General features: G+C 40.4%; 2 protein-coding genes and 1 long non-coding RNA gene across 8 annotated transcripts in view; 2 read left to right on the forward strand and 1 right to left on the reverse strand.

The window, feature by feature from the left end:
- ATP5MK (ATP synthase membrane subunit k) lies at positions 1-6,183 on the forward strand. 5 transcript variants are annotated; one of them, XM_072805479.1, is made up of 5 exons: positions 102-307; positions 886-1,022; positions 4,197-4,292; positions 4,381-4,473; positions 6,080-6,183. In XM_072805479.1, the coding sequence occupies exons 3-4, from the start codon at positions 4,206-4,208 to the stop codon at positions 4,468-4,470; spliced, it is 177 nt and encodes a 58-aa protein (XP_072661580.1). In that variant the 5' UTR covers positions 102-307; positions 886-1,022; positions 4,197-4,205; the 3' UTR covers positions 4,471-4,473; positions 6,080-6,183. The 5 variants fall into 5 exon arrangements, with proteins under 5 accessions (XP_072661577.1, XP_072661580.1, XP_072661578.1 ...); XM_072805476.1 differs by lacking the exon at positions 886-1,022 and having other exon boundaries at positions 1-157; XM_072805477.1 differs by lacking the exon at positions 886-1,022 and having other exon boundaries at positions 110-307.
- Positions 6,168-20,814, reverse strand: TAF5 (TATA-box binding protein associated factor 5). Its single transcript, XM_072805468.1, has 11 exons — positions 20,225-20,814; positions 17,587-17,824; positions 13,626-13,941; positions 12,667-12,830; positions 12,425-12,560; positions 11,687-11,807; positions 10,640-10,769; positions 8,669-8,833; positions 7,834-8,011; positions 7,512-7,689; positions 6,168-7,231 (listed from the first exon to the last, which is right to left on the reverse strand). The coding sequence occupies exons 1-11, from the start codon at positions 20,784-20,786 to the stop codon at positions 7,014-7,016; spliced, it is 2,406 nt and encodes an 801-aa protein (XP_072661569.1). The 5' UTR covers positions 20,787-20,814; the 3' UTR covers positions 6,168-7,013.
- The window catches only part of LOC140620937 (uncharacterized), an 11,740-nt gene continuing 5,126 nt past the window's right edge, over positions 20,713-27,326 (forward strand). Inside the window, exons 1-3 of one of the 2 annotated variants that reach the window (XR_012020687.1) lie at positions 20,713-21,000; positions 21,119-21,259; positions 23,579-25,026. This is a non-coding gene — a long non-coding RNA (uncharacterized lncRNA). Of the gene's footprint in view, positions 21,001-21,118; positions 21,260-23,578; positions 25,027-27,326 lie in introns of those variants that run through there. The other variant, XR_012020686.1, reaches the window with a different exon arrangement.

Below are 27,326 nucleotides of genomic sequence, written 5' to 3' on the forward strand. Positions count from 1 at the left end.
GGAAGGGCGGGACTTCGGGCCGTAGCCAATCGACGCTGAAGGCTGAATAGGCTCTGGCCCGTTGAACGCGTGCGGGGGAGGCGGCTTCTTCCGGCCGGCCGCAGGTTAGCTGCGTACGTTGAAGGACACAACCAGTGGAGTTGCTACCTTTTGCGAGGTGGGTGTGTGGACGGGATCCCCGGCGCAGGCTTCGTGCCTCCGCTGTGAAGGGGTGGCACAAAACTCCGACCGTTCCTGATGCAGAAACGCCGCTAGGTCTTTGCTTTGGGGAGCGAGAACAGCGGAGAATTGGGGAAAGGAATTGGAGGTAACGAGGGAGCCAGGGCGCGAGGGTCGGACTGGGAATCCAAGGGGCGAGGAGGATAGGAGGTCCCAGAGGCTCCCATAGTTCCCAAAGGCCCTTGGATCCCTTTACGATGAGGAAAAATGAGGCCCGCTGCGAAGGGACACCCCCCAAGGTCACCTAGCGATGTAATACTGAATGAAACTCGGGCTTCTGGCCAGATTAACCTGTTTTCCTCGGTTATGCCCATAGTCTGTTTCCACTGTGCTGTGCCTAGGGAGCTGGCCAGCGAGGCCTCCTTTAGCTGCGCTGCAGCCTTTGTCAAGGCGGGAATGTGTGCGGCCCGGCGCCCGCAGTCGGCCAGGCCGGCGGTCCGCGGGTTAGAGTCCAGGCTGTCGGATCGCAGCGGGAAGGCCTTTTCCCTCTAAGGGGCAGCCAGAACAGGGAGCCGAATACCCCCCTTGAAGTGCAGAAGGCTGCTTTCGGTACCCGAGTGGTTCTCGACTTCTACCTCGTGATCTCACCGCTCCAGCTAGGTGGGTGTCCAGTCAGGGAAATGCAGTTGGTCCCTTTGGGCCTTCTCTGAAATGCCCGTTTCGCAGGTGAAGAAAGACGTGGAAGGCGTCATTCCTGTTTACTCGCGGTAGGCCCGTTAATTGGAAACGAGAGTGAGACCCCATGCTTCGACTTCTCCACGGGCTACCTACCATTTAGCAGTTAGTGCATTTATTAGTCTTAGGTAATTTGTTCCTTGTTGTGTCTTTCTAAACTTTGTACGGTTCAAAAAGGAGTAAGGTCTCAGTTCGAGTTATTCCACAGAGGGTGCTCTAGCCCCAAGGGTTGGAGATCTTTGTCCAAAAGTAACGTGCAGCTCGCGGAAGGGGGCAAGCCCCAGTGCTTGTAGGCTTTTATCCCATTGTTTATTTCACCGGCAACATTTTACTCCGGACTCGTGCCTCCATCTCACCTGCACAAGAGTCTTCAAGATCCAGACTAAATCTCAGTTCCTATGCCATGCCCTTCCCTGCAGTCAGAATTAGTCCTCTGTGGAATATCAAAGCCTTCCTACCATATTGTGTAGAGAGAAATTTAGGGCGCTTTAAAATTGTTTCACTTGGACACCACGTCCTCCTAAAAATTTTTGTTACACACAAGGGAGTGGGGTTATCATTTAAATAATAACGGCAAAGTTAAGCTCCTGTTTTGTGTAAGGTTTCTCCTAGAAACCTACTTAATACCAAAAGAATCCAAAAGTGTATCATGAAGATTAATGGAGGGGAAACTATGCCTTTAGTAGGTCTAGTAAAATGAAACCATTAACATAAAAGCTACATTAAAAAGATTTATTTTAATGGAGATTTCCCTTCTTGGTCTGGAAAGGCCAAGTCCCCTGAGGAGACTTAAGGAAGTTTGGATTTCCTTCATTGTTCCAAGAACCTTATTGAAACTTCAGGATTAAGGTCATTTGTCCAAATTTTCATTGCCAATTCTGTGCACGAGAACGCCTCTGAAGGCCTTTGAATGGTAAACAGGGGAGTGCCAGTTTCCATAGCAACGACTTCCTCACAGATCTTTCCCTCTTCCATTTCATCAAGAGCCAGCTGAGTCACAGCCACTGCCTACCAATCTCGACCGGACCTCGACCGGCTCGTCTATGTTGCCAATCGACTCGGCGTGGCGTCGGTCGTGGTAGATAGGCGGTCATACATACGAATTTTCAAGTGTTCTGGTGACCTTTGAATGTGCTTTTGTTATTTTTTATTTTAACAAATATATGCCTGTGTAATATATAGGTACTTATAACTCCTCTTAAAAGTCTGTTGCATATTTTTCCAGAGTTTTTTTCTGTATATTTAATAACAAATATTTGGTTTTCTATTACTGCAGTATCTTTTAAACTTTAGCTTGCATAAGAAATGCCTAGAGGGCATATTAAAGCAGATTACTCCTGGGCCCCAGAGTTTCTGAATAGGCCTGAGGTCAGGCCTGAGAATTTGCATTTCCAACAAGTTTCCAGTGGTGTTGCTGCTGGTCTAGGAACCAGACCTTGAGAACCATTTATGTACTATGTAGTATAATGTCCAGAAATAGATTTTTTTTTCAGTTAAACATACACAGGGACATCTTCCCATGTCCATGCATAAATATCTGCACATTGTAGTTCCTCAAATGGAAACTATCAGTCTCTTGTATGTAGATTAACTTTTCATATTTTCCCGTTTATTTTCATAAACAGTATTTCAGTCATCCTTCTTGACCCATAGAACATGTTTCCTTTAAGGGTAAATTCCTGGAGAACAAATGAACCAGCTACCTAAAAGGGTATATTAATTTTATAATTTGATAGGTATTGCAAAATTGCACCTTAGGAAAAGTACCAGTTTACACTCAGGCAACAGGAAATGCTTTATTTTCTCATTCTTACTATTTATTATTTTTCCTAGTCTGATAGTTTAATATCGGCCTCATTTACATTTCTTTGATCACTTTTGTGTTTTCCCATTGAGTTTTTGGCCTTTATATTTTCCCTTTCCTGAGGTAACTAAAATACTGGTCCATGTTTTCTTCCAGGATTCCTCGGCTTTACTATTTATATTTAGATCTTTTACCTATTTTGGTGTAAGAAGTGGGAATTCCAGCTTTCCTGATACCTCCAATAGCTAGTATGTATCCTAGGGGTGGGAGTTAGATGCTGACAGCACCGTAGCCTAGGTAGTGAGTATCCTGTTTATAACTAGTTGACAGACTTTGATAATGGCATTTTGGTAGGATCTCCATCTTTAAGAACTTGAACCAGCATTTTCTTATAAATTCTTTAAACTGTGGAAATATATATATATATATATATATATTTTAAAGATTTTATTTATTCATGGGAGACAGAGAGAGAGAGAGAGAGAGAGGCAGAGACACAGGCAGAGAAAGCAGCAGGCTCCATGCAGGGAGCCCAATGTGGGACTCGATCCTGGGACTCCAGGATCACGCCCTGGGCCAAAGGCAGATGCTCAACTGCTGAGCCACTGAGGTGTCCCACTTCCAGTTCTTATACTCTGATGTACATCCCTTTTGTTAAAATAATGTTAATTTTTAAAAAATGGTAGTATCAGTTCCATTTAGTAAATGATCCCTTCTCTTCCCATTCCTAAAATTATAAGAAAAATTGTGAGGGTGCCTGAGTGGCTCAGTGGTTGAGCGTCTGTCTGCTTTTGGCTCGGGTTGTGATCGAGTCCCTCATCGGGCTCCTTGTGGGGAGCCTGCTTCTCTCTCATGAATAAATAAATAAAATCTTTAAGAAGGAGGAAAAGAAAAATTGTGAAAGGGGTTGCAAGTTGAGCTGTTTATTTGGTGGTTACCCTTCTTAGAAACTTTGAAATGTATCAGAAGCTCCAACTTTCAGCTACTCCTCTTAAAAGGAGTAGGCATGATTGAGTCCATGCACAATGTAACATGATGTAGTGAGAACCAAAAACAGTATCAAGCAATATTGGGTTAAAGGGTGGGCCTAGAGATTACTGTGTTCTCTTCAGTGCTAAATGATTTGATGTATATTTTGGAATGTTATACAGTAGCAACCGAGGTCAAGTCTTCCTTCTGAAAGTTTCTCTTATCAATAAGTTTTTCACCATCTTTGCTACTTGTTTTGGGCAAGACATAAGAACTCGTAATATTTATAATGCAATGACTTTAACTTAAAGAAAAACAAAAAAACAAGGGGTGCTTGGCTGGCTCAGTTGGTGGAGCATGTGACTCTTGATCTCCGGGTTTTGAGTTCAAGCCCCATGTTGGATACAGAGATTACTGAAAAAAATAAAATCTTTAAAACAACAACAAAATGAAACTTAATTTTCTTTTAAATTGCATCCAAACCAATTTATTATTGCTTTCTTTTTTTTTTTTTTTTTTTTTTTTAAAGCTTGAAATCATGGCAGGTCCAGAAACTGATGCCCAATTCCATTTCACTGGTATCAAAAAATATTTCAACTCTTACACTCTCACAGGTAGAATGAATGTAAGTATTAACAATACCTTTAAGCAGTTATGATTTAGTATAATATAGGTGGCATTAGCTCTTGTTTACTTTCTCCTTTCTTTTTCAGTGTGTATTGGCCACATACGGAGGCATTGCTTTGATGATTTTATACTTCAAATTAAGGTCTAAAAAAACACCAGCTGTGAAAGCAACATAAATGGTAAGGAATTGACATTTTAAAGTTGGTAACTGGGCAGCCTGGGTGGCTCAGCGGTTTAGCACTGCCTTCAGCCCAGGGTCGGTCTGATCCTGGAGACCTGGGATCGACTCCCACGTTGGGCTCCCTGCATGGAGCCTGCTTCTCCCTCTGCCTGTGTTTCTGCCTCTCTCTGTCTCTCGTGAATAAATGGATAAAATCTTTTTAAAAAAATTTTATTCATAAAAGAATAAATAAAAGTTGGTAACTTAGCCATTATGTTGGTAGGGTTTTTTCCCTTACTATAAAAGTAAATTGTCCTTGTGCAGTTACATACAAGAGGAAACTATTGTTCATATCTCAGTACCTTGACCATTTTTGTTAATATTTTGGTTTGGCTTTTTTTTTTTTTTTTTTTTTTTTTAATTTGGTTTTCAGTGGCTAGGAGTCCTGTCTGTAATACTGTCTTATAACAAATGTCTTCCTCTAGTAGTTGAATGTATGAGTGTATATGGATATTTGATGTATATCTGTTCCCTATTAGAATTTTTTTAAATATGAAATATTGCATTGAACGCTTTGGAGCTTGGGTTAAAGGGTGGGCTTAGAGACTACTATGTTCTTTTCCATGCTGTAGTGTTGCCTATTTGATTGTTTTAAGCTTAAGGACTTTTCCCCAAGGGTTATGGGGTGCCCAGCTTTGTAAGAGGGTGTCTCCTGCCCTAGCCAATGTTGAATCAGTTTCTGATTTTTGCTTATTTGATGAGTGAAAATGTGTCTTTTTGATGAAGTAATGCATTTTTTCATTTGTTTACTGTTTGCGTTTTTCTTAACAGTCCCTTAATATATTTTTCTTATTTAATAATTGAGTCTTTTCCTTTGTGAAGACCTTATTTCTCTTACATAAGTCCTTTATGTAATAATTATTAAAACCAATCTTTTAAATACATTGTAAATATATCTTATTTTTTTGCTAGCTTCAAATTTCTATATAACCAATTTTATATTTTCTTTAAATTTTTATAGATTTCATTTTCTTCTTATGGCACACCACAACCTCCATTTGCCCATCCTTGAATGAATAATTGTTTTGGTAGTAGATGATATGGAGAAAACCCCAAACCCAGATCTTTATCTTCCTTAGTTCTCCACAGAAAATTTTTCCTTTGCTCTTAAAAGCTTTTCCAATCTCAAAACTATTGACTAAGACTACATACCCCAGAATGCAGTGGCCCATGACTCATTCCTGAGAAACGGAGTTTTTGCCCAGTTTCCATATTAGGTACCTCCCAACTTTGGGAGGGTGGTTGTATCCCCATTATAAAAATGGAGAAATTTTATCTCTGATATGTTTACTACTTTTTAAAATGTTACTTTGTATACTAGATTTTTCCAATAGCATACATTCAGGATGATACTGAGTTGTTGGCAGCTCTTTTGTTAAAGGTGAAGTGTAAGGTTAAATTGTAGTAAGCTGAAAGATACCTGCATTTTGGAGTGGTTACTGACTGAGAATCTGATGAATTTGCATTCAGTTTCAGGGGGTTCATGGATAGTCCTATACTAGTAATTACTGAATATCTTAGAGTTGAACACAATTGTGTCTGAACTATTTTTGCTTTGTTTATAGGACTTTAACTTGGACCTCATCTGTTAAATTCCCATGCTTGGAAAAGCTAATGTCAACTCATCATGTGATACTCAATTTGTACAATAAATTATGAACCTGGAAAAGCTGGTTGTCTTTATTTACAAGATATCAAAAATATAAAAACTGTACAAAATGCAACGAAGGCAAAAAAACTGGCAGTGACTTGGTCTAAATCTTTTAGTTTCCCAAAGCAAGGCTCAGTACTGGAGGTAAGCAACTGAAATGTCTGTCTGACTTCAAGTGTACTAGGTTGTATGTAGCTGCTTTAGCTGAAGTAGAACATGGAAGCTAAATTTCTTCACCTGGTTTATAGAGTGTTTGGGTGCACTCAGAATCCAACAGGTACAAATTCAGATGTCAGTGGTTGGCTTGTAGTTCATCTAGTTCTTAGAAATTGTAGTTCACCCTACCCAGTAACATACATTCCACTAATCATGGGCCAAGCAAAAATGTTAGTGGATCATTTAACATAGTACTTGAGTGCCATACAGTAACTACATTTTTACAGCAAAAACATACATGCTCATAGAGTTCTTCAGCTAAAATTCAAGATGGTATTATATTACTCAATTTGAATCTTGAAGCGGATGAATTATTGAAATCAATTGATTTTTTTTCAAACATAATAAATTAAAATAGCATTTGAACAGAAAATGCATAGTTTCCACACAATCCAAAGCACCATAAATGTCCCCTCCACAAACATAATACCTCTTATTCAACTAACGGAAATTAGTTAAATGTGGTTGCTATAGAAACGTGGAACTGTCCTGTTCAGATTTTCCAAGCAGCATCCTTCCAGATCCATATAGACAAAACATTCTTTGTAGCTTAAATATTAATCACTGAGGTATTTGCTTTTAGTCTCCCTTTTTCAAACAGTAGCTTCCAAAAGGTCTTTAATACCGATGGTTTATTGCGGACTATAAGCTCCTGCAGCTAGAACCAAGTTTCTTCGAGTAAAATGGAGATGTACAACTGGTGTTGATTTGGTCATATATGTTCCCAACAGTAACTCCTGTGAATTCTCAGGTAAATTTATATGCCCAGTGGCTGTAGTAAAGTCATCGGTCTCTAAATCTTCAAATGCTTTGACAGCATCCCACAACCGGACTGTATTATCCATTGAACCTAAGGGGAAGTTAAAAGGAAACTATTTAGTAGAGTCTACCATATTTGAGTTCTGACATTTTGTCAAATACACTTCATATATTTACTATATAGTTCTGGTGAAAAAAATCTAAACTTGGTTAATAAACTCTACCTTCTAAAGGACCATTTCAAGCAGTTTAACCCAAGAAGTCTGCACATGTCGTGTCTAAGAGAAGCAAAACCTAACACAGTCAATCAACACTGTTTCATTTTAACATACCATTTACCCCTTACCACAAAGCCATTTCTAATCATTTACCTGAGGCCAAAATTTCACCATCTCTACTAAACCTAAGTGAACAGACTGTATCAGTGTGGCCTTTTAATTCTCCAACCATCAAACCATGTCCGATATCCCAAAGGAGTACTCTGCCATCTGTTGCTCCTGTAGCCAGGAATCTCCCATTGGGAGAAAATGTCAAGGAATGAATTGGTCCCTAGAAAAGAAGTCCATGGAAAGAATCAGAAGTGGGTTAAAAATATCTAAGAAAGTAAGAAAATGCTAGAATTTAAAAGCTTAATGGAATGAATAGTTATTATCTCAAAGACAACTTATGTGCCAGAACAATGGTGTAAAATACCTTGTGTCCAGTGAATATTCTTACGCAGTTCCCATTCAAGACATCCCAGAGCCGCACAGTTCTATCTGCAGAGCCCGTAGCAACATAATTAGAATTTGGATGGAACCTGGTACAATTCACATCAGCAAGATGGCCAGCAAATATCCTTAAAGGCTGGTAGTGGTCTGTAGCCCAGAGCCTTTTAAAAAATGCATTGAAAGCAAAAAAAAAAAAGTAATAGTTAACTGCCAAAATTCTAAAATAAATACAGAAACACCCATGTGAAATATTAACTCCAAATAGATCTCCACCACCCCCTTCACTGGCTACCTAAGGAAAAGTGGAATGAGTGAGACGAAATAACATTCTCAAGGGAAACTAAGTTGATTTAATATAATTTTTTTTTCAATTCTCTAGTTCTCTGTTATGTACCTCCTTTCCTACCCCAATTCATAGTCTAACCCATAGAAAAGTATTTTTCCCTAGTTTTGGCCACCATAAAATTAGTTTCTAATTTGAGTTACCTCATCCTGAACTTTAAAGGGGATCACAGGAAAACACCAGCAGTGCTCACAGTGGTGGTGAAAGTCTAGCTGGTGGGAGGGGTGGGGAGCCTGTTAAATACTTGAGGGAAAAAAAGGATTCTTTTTTTTTTTTTTTTTGAAAAAAAGGATTCTTGATAGGAATTGCAGACATAGTAATACTCCTCCCAAATTCCTTTTCAAAATAAGTACTATAAATGCTGACATTCTCAAAAAGTTGATCCCAAAAAAACAAGTGAAAACAAGTTTGGCTGAAGTGTGTAATTCCCCCAAAAGAAACAATTTTGCCAGTCATAAGATCACAATGTTCTTACCGAGCTACTCGATCATGGCCCCCTGACACAAAGTAATATCCATATGGAGAAAACTGTGTGTCCCATACTGGGTAGTTGTGTCCTTTATATCCCACCAAGCAAGTAAATGTTTGAAGACTCCACAATCTAACAGTTCCATCCTCTGAAGAAGAAAGCAAGTAGTTCCTGAGGGAAGAGAAGGTAATATATTTGATTCCCAGAATAACTTAGTTAACCTGTCCAGTTTCTTTGTACATTTGAATATGTTAATTATAGCTGACATGCTACATCTTTTACTTATACATGGAATTCACAGTAGATAACAAAAAGTTAAAATTAACTAAACTGTTAGCTCTGACACTACTGAACACCTACTGAATGAGATTATTTTTAAAAGTATACTGGGAAAACCACAGTTCTTATAAAAAAATTATACCAAAGGGTACCAAAAAATAGTTGGTCATAAAGGTCAATTGAGAAAAGCTAAGAAAGATGATAGAAGATGTCACTTAAAATTCCACAATTCTTTAAAATGGAGATGCTCGGGCAGCCCCAGTGACTCAGTGGTTTAGCACCACCTTCGGCCCAGGGCGTGATCCTGGAGACCCAGGATCGAGTCCCACGTTGGGCTCCCTCCATGGGGCCTGCTTCTCCCCCTGCCTGTCTCTGCCTCTCTCTCTCTCTCTCTCTCTGTCTCTCATGAATAAATAAATATTTAAAAAAATAATTTAAAAAATGGAGATGCTCAGGGCACCTGAGTGGTTTAGTCGGTTAAGTGTCTGCCTTCAGTTCAGGCAATGCTCCTGGAGTCCTAGGATTGAACTCCCCATCAGGCTCCCTGCTTATGGGGAGTCTGCTTCTCCCTCCCTCTGCCTCTCCTGCCCCATATTCTCTCTCTCACTCGCTCTCTCAAATAAAATCTTTAAAAATAATTATTTATTTTAATTTATTATTTATTTTATTATAAAATGGAGATACTCTTTTCCTATCATGTATAACTTGTATAAACATTTAGAAGGAAATGTCTGACAACAAACACTATAGACATGGAAGTAATACTTTACCTTTTTTAGGGATAAAAACAAAAGCTAAACCACTCAAACTACTATGGTTTTCACTGAAATCGGAGATTTCCCTCAAGTAAAAATGTATCATCTGGCTATCAGTTTCTTTTATTCTCGAGATTTCATAAAAATGAAAATACACATGGGGTTGACAGCTATTATCCAAATAAGATACAAATGGTATTATGAATATATAATTCCCTCCCATTTCTACAGAATGTTAAAGATCATGAAAAATAAGCAAATACCTGTGGGTTTCAAATTCCCTTTTCAGTATTATCCTCTTAGTACTTTTGATTACACAAAATTTTCAATTGACAGCTAACATGCCTTTATTATAAGGAATCTGTTCTGAATTTAGAGTTGCCACAAACCCAAGGTAGGAACCCAAAGAAGCAACTCAGCCCCTACTGGAGTTATACAAAAACTAAAGCTAATTTTTAAAACCAACAAACCAGGGATCCCTGGGTGGCTCAGTGGTTTGGAGCCTGCCTTCCGCCCAGGGCATGATCCTGGGGACCCGGGATCAAGTCCCCCATCAGGCTCCCTGCATGGAGCCTGCTTCTCCCTCTGCCTGTGTCTCTGCCTCTCTCTCTCTCTCTCTCTCTCTGTCTCTCATGGTTAAATAAATAAAATCTTAAAAATAAATAAATTTATATATATATATATAAATTTATTTATTTTTAATAAATAAAACCAACAAACCCTGAAGCTGTCCATCTTGATTCTATAAATTTGGGTCTGAATTAAGTTGCTATCTTGTACACAGTACCCCAAGATGAATTAGCAAATGGCAGGATTCTAAAAGATCATGCATGAGAGGCAACCATGAGATTTTTCTAACAATATCTCCCAACACATTTCCAGTAGTAACTTTTATATAATCTCAATATAATACAGCAATATTTAATTTTTCATTGTATTTTACCTGTCTGGACTGAAGCTGGCTCCATAGACAGGCCCGCTGTGACCATACAAAATCTTCAACTCACTGGCTGTTTTCTCATCCATTATTCTTTCTAAGACATCATCTGACTCTTTGTCTATGAGGCTAAGATCTAAAATGATCCCAAAATATTGATTTTTTAAAATAAATTGATTAAAAAAATACATTCATTAGAACATTTTAAAGTAGTCACATCATGGTTCATAAGAACTAACATCTGAGCAGTTCTTCTTACAAACCACCCACAGGGCTAATGTCTCTAATCATCCCAGTGTACAGAAGAGGAAACTGAGGTTTAAGATAGTTAATAATCTGCCAGAATGCACATAGCTACTCAGTGTTGGAATTATGATTAAAACTCAAAATAGGGGCGCCTGGTTGGCTCAGACAGTTAACCATCTGCCTTTGGCTCAGGTCATGATCCCGAGGGTCCTGGGATCAAGCCCCATGTTGGGCTTCATGCTCAGAGAGGAATCTGCTTCTTCCTCTCCCTCTGTGCTTGCTCTCTAATAAATTAATCTGCAATAAATAAATAAAACTCAAAGTAATCCACTATATCATAATGTTTTATATAAATGCAAACTATGGAAATATTAAAAGTTTTTTTATAATGTATTATCTTGTTTAAAATTTAGCAAGAAACTTTAAAATGAAATCCTAAAATTAGTTCTTCTTAAGCCATTTTTAAGCTAAAACAGAAAGTACTCTCCCATTATTTACTTTAAAGGCATTTTTAAAATTCACAGGCGAACAGCCAAAATTAGATTTTTAAACTTACAGAGTTTTCTGGCCCAATCCCCCCATTCTATAGGTGAGAAAACTGAGGTCCAGGAAAGTTAAACGAGTCTAGCACCCCAGTCTCCTGATTGCCACTCCAATGCACTTTTCACTTGGGAATGTTAGTATTTTGAGTTAAAGTAAAATCAAGTGAAATTCTGCTGAGATCACAATCTCTTGTGTATACTCCAAGGATTCCAGATTGGTGTAAACTAAAGCTGAGTTCACATCTTCACAGGTCATCTCAGTTACCTGCTGCTTGTTTAACACTACGAAGTTTTTTGGGTGTCACAGACCATACTCTAACAGTTGAATCTGCAAAACCTCCAGCAATCAAACTAGAATCATCAGTGACATCCACTGCAGTGAGGCCCTGCCAATAAAAAAATAAAAACATTGCATTCAACAATACTGTCTTAGGGAAAAAATTACATCTTAGAAAATATATAATGATAACTCTTTTTCTCATATAAGAGATCACTTGAGATTGCATTTTCTCCTATGAAACCCACTGTTTGAAAGTATTTACTTTGAGAACATGTCATTCACTCCTTTTGCCCTCTAAATTTAAATCACATGAAGAAAACCTTAATCATTTCTGTACTTTACTAAATATATCCTTAACAGCTTATTATAAACAATCTATAAAGACATGTTGAGTCCTTAATAAAAAGTTTTAAGTTTATATAAATACTTAAGCCAGGTTCAATAGAGATGAATTAGTTTCCTGCTCCTCAAAGGCTAGCAGAATTCTGATCAGTGAAACAAGCAACATTCTGGCACCTGCAAGTTGCTAAAGGTCTTTTCAACACTGCCTTCTATCTATTCCAAGCAGTGTCCAATTATCCTTTCCTAACTTCTCTCTGTAAGCTATGTTAAGAATTTAAAAAAGAAAAATCTGTCTTAGTTAACACATCTAAGTTTCTTTTCTTGGAAAGTGACCACTTTACAAGACTCTCTAGGCAGAAATTGCACAATTATCTTACCGACCTGGTAAGCATTGAGGAATGTATAGAAACAAATGGAGGGTAAACAGTCTGGCCCAAGGCGTACTCGTTTGGTGGTTTCTTTCATATTCATTATCTTATCCAATTTATCTGAATCTTTCAACTCAGGAAGAGGGATTCTGTGAAAGAAAAACAGACTGAAAATTACCCTATTAAGAAACTGAATTCACTACAATAACAGATCATCTTAAAACTTAGCACATGTTCCTTAAATTTTCTCCTCACCTGTTTTGAGGTGGAGCATTAGGATCTTGTTTTTTGCTTTTGGATCCAATGCTATCTTTTTTAGGTTTCTTCTTTTTAGGTTTTCCTTCTTCATTTTCTCCTTCTTCATCTTCATCATCCAAAGGCACCTCAATTTCTGGCTCTTTTAATAAACCAAAGAATACCTACAAGTCAAAGGAGCCAACATTTTCAAGATTAATATTTCATTCATTGACATCCTTTTCATATCTTGATAGGATGAATCACAATTAAAATACAGTAACATACCCTGAAGCAGATTCTGTATACTTATCTACCCAAGAGCCAATCTCCCCTTCTTCCTTACTAACAGAACCCTGATTTTGTTGGAGCAGCAATATGCTTGGTTAAATCATTTCTGTTCCCAGACTCCTTTGCAGCTTGGAATAGCCATATAACATCATTCTGGCCAACAGATGTACACACAAATATACTGGGTAGGGTTTTAGAAAAAAAAAAAAATACTGTTTTCCTGATACAAAAGAGATTTAGCAGGGATAAGCCTTTTGTCCTCCCCACTCTGCCTTCCTGGAATGTAGGTGCAAGCTGGAGCTACAACAGCCATCTGTGAGCACCAAGAAGAAGGCCAAATTCTAAGATAATGGAGGAGAAACTAGGAGCCAGGCTCTTTGATGGCAGTGTGGAGCCCCTACGCCAGAGCAAGAGGGCTTTCCTCTGCAATTCATTGTATGTATATAAAATCCCTTATTTAAAAAAAAAAAAAAAAAAATCCCTTATTTGCTTGTCACTGTAGTCAGGGTTCTGTTAAATGCAACCATTCCCAAATTCTAATTTATACATCATCCTTAAAACATGAAACTTAATATACAGTGTACAGTTATTCCCAAACTAGCTATAAGAAAAATGTGTAAATTATGTAGATGGAAATACTACAATTTTTCATAATCTGCATTATATAGTTCTTAGGTTTATTCCCATACCTTTGATTTGTTTGCCTCTCGTTTAGCCTCTCCTGCCAAACTTCCCACCATCGCATCTATCTGTTGCTTACTACGCGGCATCCCATCAAAGATGTCAATGTAGAGGTGCTCCTGAACTATGTTCCATATCTGATTGTTCTGTTTCTCCTGAAGATGCCTCTTCAAGAGTTGGTACGAGTCACGGGAAATACGCAGAACAAATTTACTTGTTCGAAAATCCAACATGGTCTCATTCCCTTTCATGTGTTCCTTTTTGGTAAGACTAGATAATACTCGTAGGTCATCCTGGTAATAACATTCCTGATCTCCATGGAACCTGTTTCAGTGATTTTAAAAAGTCATTTTTCAATGTAATCATTAAGGGATCTGCTCTCCCCCATATATTTATAAACATCCCAGAATATTTTCAACGTAGCAATCTGAATAATCCTGGACTAAGCTTACAGGATCAGAAGTAACTCATTTCAAAATGATTACAATTCAGTTTCTGATTTCATCCTGAAATTTAAAAATTTAATTTTCTAATGAAATGTATTATTAACATTTTAAGAGAATTTGAAATAATTACCATAAGTGAATGAAAGATAAGATGTCCACCACTAGTAGACATTTGAATTAGAATTTCTGCTTTACTAAATTTTATGTTCTCTCAAAATCCACTTTTAAAAGCTTTTTATTATGGAAATTTTCAAACATATACAACAGTAGAAACTAGTATAATTAACGAACCTATCCCCCAGCTTCTTAATAATTAATACATGACATTCTCATAAAACCCACCATTTTCAATGATTTCTTATATTCTTAATACCAGATATATTTATTAAACATCAGTATAATAATAATGACTAAAGGACAAACAAATGTTGATACCAAAGAATAAACACTTCCATTTACTCACCATTACCAAAGGTAATTAAGTAAAGCTTTCAGCCTTGGTGATAATTAGTAAATTTAAATGTACTTTTGTTTCTATAAATCTTAATTTTCCTGATAAAGTAAAATTAAAGATCATATATTTGGCACTCACTAACAACGCAAAAACATTTAGAGAACAATGACTAAACATAAGATATTAGGGCTCTAGCTCTGATACAAGTCAAAAGATTCCTAAACTGTTACCTATGTTACCCTATTATGATTCACCAAGACATGAACTAAGGGTTTCTGTCCAAGATTTCAGTGAAATTAGAAATTTCAGTCTCCTGGTGTTCATAGCAGTCACTGCCCATAACCTCATCTGAGCACTGGTGCTTGGGAAGGGCTGAGATTGTCCACAACAAGCAGACAAGAGTCCCCCAGGATATTCTAGCTTTCTGTGGCAAGATGGCTATCCATGATACTAAGAGAGGAAGGGGTTTCTTGATGACAATACTTTAAGAAAAATTAGGTTACAATCCTATCATCATCAGCCTTTGTTAATTTTTTTCTAAAATGCTAAGCTAAAGAATATTTGCTTTATAACCTTCTATAAGGCATCATACAATAACGAATGGACATGATGGCATTGAAGCTAAGTGTCCCAAGTTCTATTATTCCCCTATAACCACTACTTGTGTTGTCTGACAACTGCTGGCTTTTGGGTCTATTGTTTGTATTAAAATGTTCTCATTCAAACTGTTAAGTACTGCCTCCTTTTTAAACACTCCTTTCTTTGGCTTCTATAACTCAATACCTTCCTGGTTTTCTTCCTACTTCTCTAACTTCTCCTTGCATACCTCTTCTACTTGGCCATCTGTTCTACTCTTTTTCTATCTCTTCTACTCCAAATGTTGGGAGTTCCTCAAGGCCCAGGTCCAGCCTCCCAGTGACTTATTTCATATAGCCTCCACTCCAGGTAATCTCATCCATATGCATCAATATTATACACAACTCCAATTTATGGCTCTAGTCCCTACATCTCCTTGGAACTCCAGAGACTTATATACCATTCACGAATCAACTTAGTATCTCTTAAATGAGTCAAAGGCATATTCAAATCTGAACTCAAGATTACTCCACAACCGGTCAAACCAGGTCTTCTTCCAGGGTTTCCTATCTTAGTGAAGGCCACCCCTATCCAGATGATGGAGCCAGAAACCTAATGGTTATCAATAATACTCTCATCTCCCTTACTCCATATCCAATCCATCACCAACTGCCTCACCAATATCTACTTACCTTCACAAACACTACTGCACCCTAGTCTAATATTTCTCAACAGAACATTTTGGGGCAGAACAATTCTTTGTTAAATAGGACTACCTGCACATATTAGAACATTTGGCATCCCGAAGACACCTGCTCTTCCCCACCCTGGTCATTATGACAACCAAAACACCTTTACACATGTTCAAATAGCCCAGCAGAAGCCGGAATAATATTACCCCCTAGTTGAGGACCACTACAATCACCTCCCAAACCAGTCACTCTAAAGTCACTCTGTTCCTCCCTACAACCACCATCTATTCTTTCCAACTGCATAAAGGTCCTTTCAAAAGGCAAATCGGGGCACCTGTCTGGCATAAGTAGTAGAGCATACGACTCGATCTCATCAGGGTTGTGAGTTCAGCCCCACTCTGGGTAAAGAGATTAATAATAAAATTTTTTAAAAATGCAAATCTAATAATGACATGGACCTTCAATGACTTCTATAGCAGAGACACCTCACTGTCCCTAACATCCATTTTTTTTCTTTCTTCCTCCACAGCAGAATTCCTGCATCTTAGCTGAGCACATGAACACAAGGGAGATAGGAAGTATGAACATTGACTAACCACATAAAAAAGGAAGAGGGGGCAGCCTGGGTGGCTCAGTGGTTTATCGCCATCTTCAGCCCAGGGCGTGATCCTGGAGATCCAGGATGGGAGTTCCACATCGAGTTCCCTGCATGAAGCCTGCTTCTCCCTCTGCCTGTATCTCTGCCTCTCTCTGTCTCTCTCATGAATATATAAAATCTTTAAAAAAAAAAAAAAAAAAGGAAAAGGTGTGGGACACCTGGGCGGCTCAGTGGTTGAGCATCTGCCTTTGGCTCAGGGCATGAACCCAGAATCCTGGGATCAAGTCCCACATTGGGCTCCCTGCGGGGGAGCTTGCTTCTCCCTCTGCCTATGTCTCTGCCCCCACCCCTGTGTCTCTCATGAATAAGTAAATAAAATCTTAAAAAAAAAATAAAGGGAAGAGGTGTGTGCAACTTCCAGAAAGGATGTGCGCCTTTCCAGCTGACTGCAACACTAATATGACTGCTCAGAGCCAAAGAGCCATCTTGTGCCACAGGTAGAAACTATGCGACAAGGATGGAAGAGCATCAAGATGGAGAAAGCCTGGGTCCCCAGTAATCAAGGCCTCCATACCAGTCCCCGACTGCCTAACCTTTATGAGAGAGAAATGAACTTTTACTGTACTTAAGCCATATTATTTGGGTTTTCAGTCACTCTCAATCTAATCTAACCCTAACACAGCTTCCTATTGCTCTTAGGATAAAAGCAAAAAATACACTTATTTATGTCATTATTGTTTGAGTGTCCATTGAATCTCAGCTCCTAATCCTACCCAATACAACCCACCACTGCTCTCAGAATAAACAAAGACCCTCAACATGGCCCAAGAACCTGTCTGTACCAGCCCAGCTTCAGGTTATACTGTACCTGACTCTATACTCTGCTCCAGCCATACTGGCCTTCCTTCATCTCTGCACCTACCATGATCCCTCCCGCCAGAGCTATTCCACACGCTTTTCCTACTTCTCTTTATCTGGTTAGCTCCAATCCAATCTTCGGATCTTACCTCAAGATCACTTTCTCAGGGAGCTTTCCCTGACTTCTCCAACTAGATCAAACCCCTTTTTTAGGTTCTCCTAGCAGCAGGTATCTCTACTTCATGAAATACATTTTGAGTTACAATCTTACACTTGTGTGGTTACAGATGTGTATACACATTATATATGTGTGCTATTTATGTAATACATATGAAATTCACATACTTCTCAAAAAATGATTTTGCTTCATTCTCATGTTGATTGTAGACTAGTTCCAAGTACATGTGTACAAACAGAGGATAAAAGAGTTGGGATAACTCTGCCCGATGGCAGTCCAAAGAACATTCAATGAAGTGTTTCAGTCCACTATAGTATTCTTCATACATTGTGGGGTCTCCTTGTTGGTTGTAGGCTGACAGCACAGCACTGACATCCGGCTGGTCTTCCACAGCTACGCTTCCAACTGTATAAAAAACGAAGAACAACTTTCAAAAACTGACCTGATACATACCAAGTGACTAAAGCTGTTTTATTAACGTCCAGAGGGAAACTGTTTCTTAGATGTTTGCCTCTCTCCTCTCAAACTCTCTCCCCCACACAATCACACAATCTTATAATGGGATTTTCACTTCGTTTCAGTCACCCATCCAAAACTCCTTCAGCTTATCCATATCTTAAAATAAAATTTTCAAATCAGTAACAAAAAGGTTCAATATTTTTCCTGCAGCTACTTCAAAGACAAATTTCATAATACATGGTATGTGCAAATCAAACAACTATGTTAACCTTCTCTCAAGGTTCAGTGTAAATGGCACCCATGGCCACCAAGCGCTGCCCTGAAGTAACATTCTCAGATCTCTGAACTGAGTATTATAACTTTCTTGTAACACATCCTATTCTGCAGGATATGTATATATCTATCACTCCTTATAAAATGCAAGCATTTCAAGGGTGGGAAGGATGAGCCTTATTCATGTTTTCAAAAGATAACTCAATTTACATGCTTAAAATAATCTCCATAAATACCATTCCAAGGCAGAAAACATGAGTATTTGGGGATCCCTAGGTGGCTCAGCGATTTAGCGCCTGCCTTTGGCCCAGGGTGTGATCCTGGAGTCCTGGGATCGAGTCCCACATCGGGATCCCTGCATGGAGCCTGCTTCTCCCTCTGCCTCTCTCTCTGTGTCTCTCATGAATAAATAAAGTCTTTTTTAAAAAAGGGGAAAAAAAAAACATGAGTATTTATTTGTAATAAAGCAATACCAAACAATGATACACCTGCCAATCTAATCAGTCTCATTCTTGCAAAATTTTAAGTTGCAATTATAATACTTCTGTATTCTTCACTATACAAATGTTATAAGTTCTTTTGGTTACTCAGATGGCCTCTTTTCCTCCTTACTGGTTTCTGAGTTATAATAGGTCAAGTTTCTGAAAATATGAGAGATTATAGAAAAATAACCAACATAATTCATCCATCTTATAGTTCATTCACAAAGTTTAGCATTCAGAAAAGATTCCTCTAAATCACATTTTTGCACATTTCTATTTAAGGGATACAAGGATACATATTCACACTTCACTTCTGGCAATGCTACAAGACTAGGTCTCACATAAATACAGATCTATTTGGCTAGAGGCTCTGCACTGGATAACTGCATTCAATAAACGTTTATTATCACCTCAGGATCACCTTTGAGTCCTCATGCTGTGTATGAATTTTACTGCGTGGACTTTGCAACTACAGTTGCTAGGAAAAGGCTGGGAAGGGAGGTCTCAGGTGTTAAGTGTTAGGCATAAACTTAATAGTGCCAGGCATTTTATATATATTATAGATGAGCCTCACTATAATTCATTTAATAAAAACAACAACAACAACAACAACAACAACAACAACAACAAAAACCCAACCTCAACCTCAGGAAGAATCAGCATCACATAAGTAAAAGCAACAGAGATAGAGAGTCTGAACCCTGGTTTGTCCAAAACATATTCCTAAATGAATAGTTCTCAAACGTTGCCATACATCAATACCCCCTTAGAAGCATATATTCAAAAATGGAGATTCCTGGGCAGCCCAGGTGGCCCAGCGGTTTAGTGCTGCCTTCAGGCCAGGGCCTGACCCTGGAGACCTGAGATCGAGTCTCACGTCGGGCTCCCTGCATGGAGCCTGCTTCTCCCTGTGCCTCTGTCTCTGCCTCTCTCTCTCTTTCTGTCTGTTATGAGTAAAGAAAAAAAATTTTTTTTAAAAAAAGGAGATTCCTACAGATTCCTCTACACGATCTGATTCACCAAGTCTGAAGTGATGTGCAAAAATCTGCATTCCCCCAAAGGTTTAACTAGTGATAGCCTATAGTTTGAGAAATACTGCTTCACTATGTTCCATCACTCCCTGGCTATTCAGTCCAAAGCGAGTCTCTTGGCTTTTCCGAGTCCGTTTTCTTATAGAGGTAATGTCTAGCTCAGAGTGGAATTGTGAGAATTAGGATATATAAGGTATTTTTAGTAATTACTTAAAGAAGACAGCACAGTTCTGTATAAATAGTGTTAATGCAGACCTGCCAAAGCTTAAGAGCCCCCCAAAGAAGAAAGGGACCGAAAGCCTGAAGGTCCCCGCCTCTAGGCGCCCACCCTCCCCAGACATCCCTCTGCTCAACTGCTCTCCTCAGCCTCTCACTGGAACTGACAGCTTGGAAGAGGGTTTGACTGCGCAGCCGGCGCACCAGAGAAAGGGGCGGGCATGTGGCCCTAGAGGCGGGCCCAGGAAATTCAAAACAAGCCCGCAGAGGTGCAGGCCTGCCAGGCTCTGCCTTCCCGGCTTGCTCCCTTCCGCGCCCTGCCTCCCCGGGACTCCGCGGCTCACCTTTCCCCGGAGCCGGAGGACCGGTCGCTAAGCCCGAGACGGCGGGGGCCCCTGAAGCGCCGGTGCCCGGAGGGTCAGGGGCCGCGGGGCCGGGGGCCGAGGCTGTGACCCGGCTGAGAAGCGCGCTAGCCGCCTCCGTACCGGCGCCGTCCGCCTCTCCCGGGGCTCCGGTGCCCGCCACTGCTTCCTCCAGCAGCCGGGCCTCACGGCGCAGCGCCTCTTCGGCCTCGCGGAGGTTACTCTGCCGCAGGAACTGCAGCACGGCCAGCAGAGTCTGTCGGTCGTGGGGGGCGCCGGCCTCCGGAGCAGCGGCGGGCACCGGGGCCGCCCCCGCCGGAGCAACGGCGGAGACAGCCACCGAGGGTTTGGGGGTCCCACCATCCCCGCCGGCCGACGACGCCGCCGCCGCAACGTTCCCGCCGCCGCCGTTGGGGCCGTTGTTGGTAGTGCCGCCGCCACCCTCGCCAGTGCCGTCCCCCGCCTGCGGAGGTAGCAGCGTCGGCGGTCCCTCTGGCTCTAACTTGACCGCCACCTCCGTCTGCTCCTCCGCCAGCGCCGCCATCTTGCGGCTGAGCCACCTCGCGCCGTCAAGCGTGATTGCGTTTTCACCACATGGAGGGCGGGGAGGAGCGTTTTACGACACATTGGGAAGGCACTATACGGCAGTAGGAGGGGCGAGAAGGGAGGAGAAAAAGAACAGGAGCGAGAGCAGTTTTCGAAAGCGAGTGACAGAAAGGCAGGAAGTGGGAGGTGGCGACCGCCTGTAACATTTGACTGTAATAACTACCATTTATTGCAGACCCGCTATTTTTAGGCACCGTGAGAGACATTTTACATTGTATGACCTCCTTTAATTCAACAATCTCACAAGGCAGTATTATCCTCTCTTTACAGGTGACTCAACCGGGACCCAAAGAGGTTAAACAACTTACTTGCCACAGTCACGCAGGAAGAAAGTGAAAGCGTCAAGATTCGAATCCAGGTCTCTAACTCAGAAGCATATCCCATAGCCAGAAGAAGTCTTCTGAGATACTGGTAATGTTTTATATTTTGATCTGTGTGGTGGTGACTTTTTTTTTTTTTAATTTTTACCTTCATAAAAAAGAAACAAGCTAAAGGTATGAGTTTTGTGAACTTTACAGCATGTATGTTATAATTCAGTAAAATTATCTAAATTTTGTCATTGTGAAATGGGTACATTCTGTATTCGTGCTGTTAAACTTTATTACAAATAAACTGCGGTTTTTTAAAAGATTTTATTTATTTATTCATGAGAGACACAGAGAGAGACAGAGAGAGAGAGAGGCAAAGACACAGGCAGAGGGAGAAGCAGGTTCTATGCAGAGAGTCTGCCGTCGGACTCCATCCCGGGTCTCCAGGATCACGCCCTGGGCTGAAGGCGGCGCTAAACCGCTGAGCCACTCGGGCTGCCCCAAACTGCGTTGTTTTAAGATTTTATTTATTTATTCAAGAGAGATACAGAGACAGACCGAGTCATAGGCAGAGGGAGAAGTAGGCTCCCTGCGGGGAGTCTGATGTGGGACTCTATCCCAGGACCCCGGGATCACAACCTGAACCAAAGACAGATGCTCCACTACTGAACCACCCAGGTGTCTCTAAACTGTTTAATTGCATACTTTTTAAAATAGTATGTGCCATTTTGGAATATGCTTCAGAAGTTATACAACCCTGCTGCATATTGAATCTTTTTATTTTATTTTATTTTAAAGATTTTATTTGTTTATTCATGAGAGAGAGAGAGAGGCAGAGACACAGGCAGAGGGAGGGGCGCCTGGGTGGCTCAGCGGTTGAGTGTCTGCCTTCAGCTCAGGGCATTATCCTGGGGTCCCAGGATCGAGTCTCACATCAGGCTTCCTGCATGGAGCCTGCTTCTCCCTCTGTCTGTGTCTCTGCCTCTCTCTCTGTATCTCTCATGAATAAATAAATAAAATCTAAAAAAAAAAACAGGCAGAGGGAGAAGCAGGCTCCATGCAGGGAGCCCGATGTGGGACTTGATCCTGGGTCTCCAGGACCAGACCCTGGACTGAAGGCGGCACTAAACCGCTGAGCCACCTGGGCTGCCCTTGAATCTCATTTTATTTTTATTTTTTTTAAATTTTTATTTATTCATGATAGTCACAGAGAGAGAGAGAGAGAGAGAGAGAGAGAGGCAGAGACACAGGCAGAGGGAGAAGCAGGCTCCATGCACCGGAAGGCCGACGCAGGATTCGATCCCCGGTCTCCAGGATCGCGCCCTGGGCCAAAGGCAGGCGCCAAACCGCTGCGCCACCCAGGGATCCCTTGTTTTTCAGTCCTACTGGCTTTCCTCAACCCTGTGTGGTAGCTGAATGACTAGGATCAGGTTACTTAAGTTGCTCAATTTCTAAAAGAGGGATAATAATAGTACCTAGCTCACAGAATTGTGTAAGGATTAAATGAGATAATAATGTATATTTGATACCTAACACATAACAGTTATTGGTTATTTTTCCTTCACCTTAAAAGCTGTTCTGTAAATGTTTGATAAAGTCCAATTATGATGTTCAGGGTGATCTCAAGACTGGAATATGAAACTAATCTAATTGGATATCTCAAGTAAGATCATGAAATATGCTGGGAGTGTGGGGAAGTGGAAGATAACTAAGAATGGTTACTATTTTTTTAAATTATTTAAAAGATTTTATTTATTTTGAGAGAGAAAGTGTGTGTGCAAGAGAGCATGAACAAGGGGAAGGGCTCCCACCTAGCAGGGAGCCTAATGCAGGGCTTAATCCTGAGATCCTGGGATCATAACCTGAGTGGAAGGCAGATGCTTAAGAGAGTGAGCCACCCAGGTGACCCAGCATATTTTTTTTTAAGATTTTGTTTTATTTTTTAAGTAATCTCTACATCCAATGTGAGACTCGAACTCACAACCTCAAGATCAAGAGCTGCATGCTTCACCAACTAAACCAGCCAGGCGCCCTTTTTTTTTTTTTTTTTTTTTTAAGATTTGGTTAGCATTTACCCAATACTGATCAATATAGAGAAAACCTGAATCTCATGTGCACACTTATGATATGGGGAGAATTTGCCTTTTCCTTAGGATCATTCAACTAATTTTTCTGATTCAGTATTCATTAAATAACCTGATAATTAATTGGCAAATAATTGAGTTCTTAGATGAAAGATGCCATGAATAACACATTCAGGCATGTTTATTTTTCCCTGGAAAGTTGTCTTACCCTCTTATAAATAGTAAATTAACATTCTGATGTATTTGTTAGTCTCAAGAATCTGATCCTGGGAACTGGATCTGCTTCTACAGCTGAAGCCCAGATACTGGGACTCACAAAAGTAACTTTCCTTTTGTAGGGTCTACCTTTCAACTACCTTTGTCTCTTAAGTGCAAAAAAGTGTGGATTGGGACTTCAGACAAGGTTACTTCAAATAGATTGGTTTTCCTGTTATGCCACAATAGAGATAAGTATATTGAGTAACTGCAAGGCCCACTTTTAATTTTTGTTGCTCTTTTCCCCTGTCTTTTTAATCCCTACTCCCATTCTTCTATTCTCTTCCTGGGATGTTTTAAGAAGTCTAGTGTCAATCTGTATCTTTTTCCTTTACAGAAGAGCTACTCTTTCTCTCTGAATGTTTCTTTTTCTTCTTCCATGTTATTTCATTTTACTTTAATGTAAAGTAAAGTAAACATAAAGCCACTGGTGGCTCAGTGGTTGAGCGTCTGCCTTCCGCTCAGGGTGTGATCCCAGGATCCAAGGATCGAATCCCACTTCAGGCTCCTTGCAGGGAGCCTGCTTCTCTCCCCTCCCCGCCGCCCCCATGAATAAATAAATCTTTTTTTAAAAGTCTATCTCCCTGAAAGCTTGTTTCTACCCACTTTTTCTTCCTTTGATAATATCTGTATTCCAGCCTTTAACAAATATCATCATTTTTCCTACAAAAATAAGCCACATCATAGAAAGGAGAACAAAGAAAAACTATATTAATCCCAATACTCTAACATAACATGGATATCATTGTGTCACTATTTTTTTCACAATTGTAACCATATGTATTTCTATCATGTTATTATAGCCTTCATAACCATCATTTTAATGATTGCACAGAATTCTAACAGAGACAGTCATAATTTTTCATGACTTATTTAATCATTTCCTCACTGAAAAATATTTAAATTATGCCCCAATCATACCATAAACAATGATAAACTACTTTTTCATTTATTTCTTAGGTAGAGACTCCCAGAGCAGGATTGCTAAAAGATAAAAAGGTGTAAACACTTTTCAAAGTCTTGATATATGGGGGATCCCTGGGTGGCTCAGCGGTTTAGCACCTGCCTTTGGCCCAGGGCGTGATCCTGGAGTCCTGGGATCAAGTCCCATGTTGGGCTCCCTGCATGGAGCCTGCTTCTCCCTCTGCCTGTGTCTCTGCCCCTCTCTCTCTCTCTCTCTCTCTCTCTCTCTTTCTGTCTCTCATGAATAAATAAAATCTTAAAAAAAAAAAAAGCCTTGATATGTGTTAACAAGTTGCTTTGTTTAAAGTTGTACTAATTAAACTGTCCTTAGCAATAAGAGGGCCTATTTTCATGGCATCCTTATGTTTCATTGTTTACCATTGCTTAAAATAAAATAATAAGTTGTTTCAAATGTGACCAAAATGTAAATGTTTATACCTTGAGACCCACCAATTCCAATGCTAGAATTATGGAAATAATCTGGTAAGCATGTGCAAGGATCTCCACTATAGACTATGACAGTGTGATACCAGGTATCTTTTTCTTTAAGATTCATTTGTTTATTTGGGGGGGGGACACACAGGGAGAGGGAAGGGCAGAGGGAGAGAGAGAACCCAAGCAGACTCCCTCCTGAGCACAGAGCCTGATATGGGGCTTGATCTCACAGCCCTGAGATCATAACCTGAGTCAAAATCAAGAGTCAGACACTTGGGGCGCCTGGGTGGCTCAGCGGTTGAGCATCTGCCTTCAGCTCAGGGCCTGGTCCAGGAGTCCCAGGATCGAGTCCCACACTGGGCTTCCGGCAAGGAGCCTGCCTCTCTCTGCCTCTCTCTCTGCCTCTCTCTCTGTGCCATGAATGAATGAATGAATGAATGAATGAATGAATGAATAAATAAATAAATAAATAAATAAATAGTTTTTTTAAAAAAAAGAGTCAGACACTCAACTGACTGAGCCACCCAGGTGTCCCTCTACATTTCCTCTTGACGATTCTCCAGCATCTTAAACATAATATATGCAAAACTGGACTCCACACTGGCTCCTTCTCTGTATTAGTAATTAGCAATACCTTCATCCTGATTTCTTAAGCCAGAAACCCAGGGCTCATTAACTTATATTCAGTCTGCTCCAAGTCCTAGTTTGAAACAGCCCTCTATTCTAACAATTTGTCTCCCTCTTCATTGCCATCATCCTAGACCAAACTATTCACATTAATCATCTGGATTATTGCAGCAGGCTCCTAAAGGGTCTCGTAACTTCTTTTCTTCCCCCTTGTATTAGTTTCTGAAGCTGATTTAACAAATTATCACAAAATTGGTGGCTTTAAACAGAAATCTGAAGTCAAGTTGTCAGAAGGGCAGCGTTCCCTCCTAAGGCTCTAGGGAATAACTGGGATTCCTGCATCTTCTACCTTCTGATGATTGCTGGCATCCTTTGGTGTTCCTTGGCTTGTGACGACATCACTCCAATTTCTATCTTCCTACCATCTTCTTTGTGTGTCTCTTTTTATTTCTCTCCTAAAAATTTTGTTTTAGAAAGAAAGAGACAGCATGAGTGGGAAGGGTAGAAGGAGAGGGAGAGACAATCTCCAGCAGACTCCATACTGAGCACAGAGCCCAATGCTGCGCTGGGCTCAATCCCAGGACCCTGAGATCTTGACCTGAGCTGAAACCCAAGAGTCAGACGCTGAACTGACTGTACCACTCAGGTGCCCTACCGTCTGCCTGTTTCTTTTCTTTTTTCTTTTCTTTTCTTTTAAGATTTTGTTTATTTATTCATGAGAATACACAGGGAGGAGAGAGAGAGAGGCAGAGACACAGGCAGAGGGAGAAGCGGGCTTCATGCAGGGAGCCCAATGTGGGACTGGGTCCGGTCCGCGGTCTCCAGGATCACACACTGGGCTGAAGGCGGCGCTAAACCACTGAGCCACCAGAGCTGTCCCCTCTGCCTGTTTCTTTTTTTTTTTTTTTTCCCTCTGCCTGTTTCTTCTGAGAACACTTGCCATTGGATTTAGGGCCCACCTCAATAATCCAGGATTCTCTTCTCATCTCAAGATCCTTATTTTTTTTAAGATTTTATTTATTTATTCATGAGAAACACACAGAGAGAGAGGCAGAGACACAGGCAGAGGGAGAAGCGGGCTCCATGCAGGGAGCCCGATGCAGGACCGATCCTGGGACTCCAGGATCATGTCTCGAGCCAGCCAAAGGCAGACACCCAACCGTCCCTCAAGGTCCTTACTATTTATTTATTTATTTATTTATTTATTTATTTATTTATTCATTCATTCATTCATTCATTCATTCATTCATTCATGAAAGACATAGAGAGAGGCAGAGACATAGGCAGAGGGAGAAGCAGGCCCCATACAGGGAGCCTGATGTGGGACTTGATCCCAGGACTCCGGGATCACACCCTGAACCAAAGGCAGGCGCCCAACCACTGAGCCACCCAGGCGTCCCTGAAATTTAAATTTATTTAAAGTTTTACATGCCTGGGGCACCTGGCTGGCTCAGTCTATAGAACATGCAACTCATGATCTTGTCCTGAGTTCAAGCCCCACTTTGGGAGTGGAGATTACATTAAAAAATTTTTTTTAAATCTTTAAAATTTTACATGCCTATAACTGCTCAGTGCCTTGCCACTTCAGTTATCATAATATAAATTCTTTCCCTTGATTCAAGTCTCCTGCCTAACCTGAAGCCTGTCTCTCCAACCTCAACACGCATACATCTGCTACATACTTTGCCTAGGCAGCTGTTTCCCCTCTATTTCCATCTTCTTACGGTTAATTCCCATTATACCTTCTTTCTCCAGAGGTTTGACTATCTACTGCTGTGGTAGTTGACCCCTAACACTAGAATACTA

This window comes from Canis lupus, chromosome 29 (assembly GCF_048164855.1).
Source record: "Canis lupus baileyi chromosome 29, mCanLup2.hap1, whole genome shotgun sequence".
In the NCBI taxonomy this organism is placed as follows: domain Eukaryota; kingdom Metazoa; phylum Chordata; class Mammalia; order Carnivora; family Canidae; genus Canis; species Canis lupus.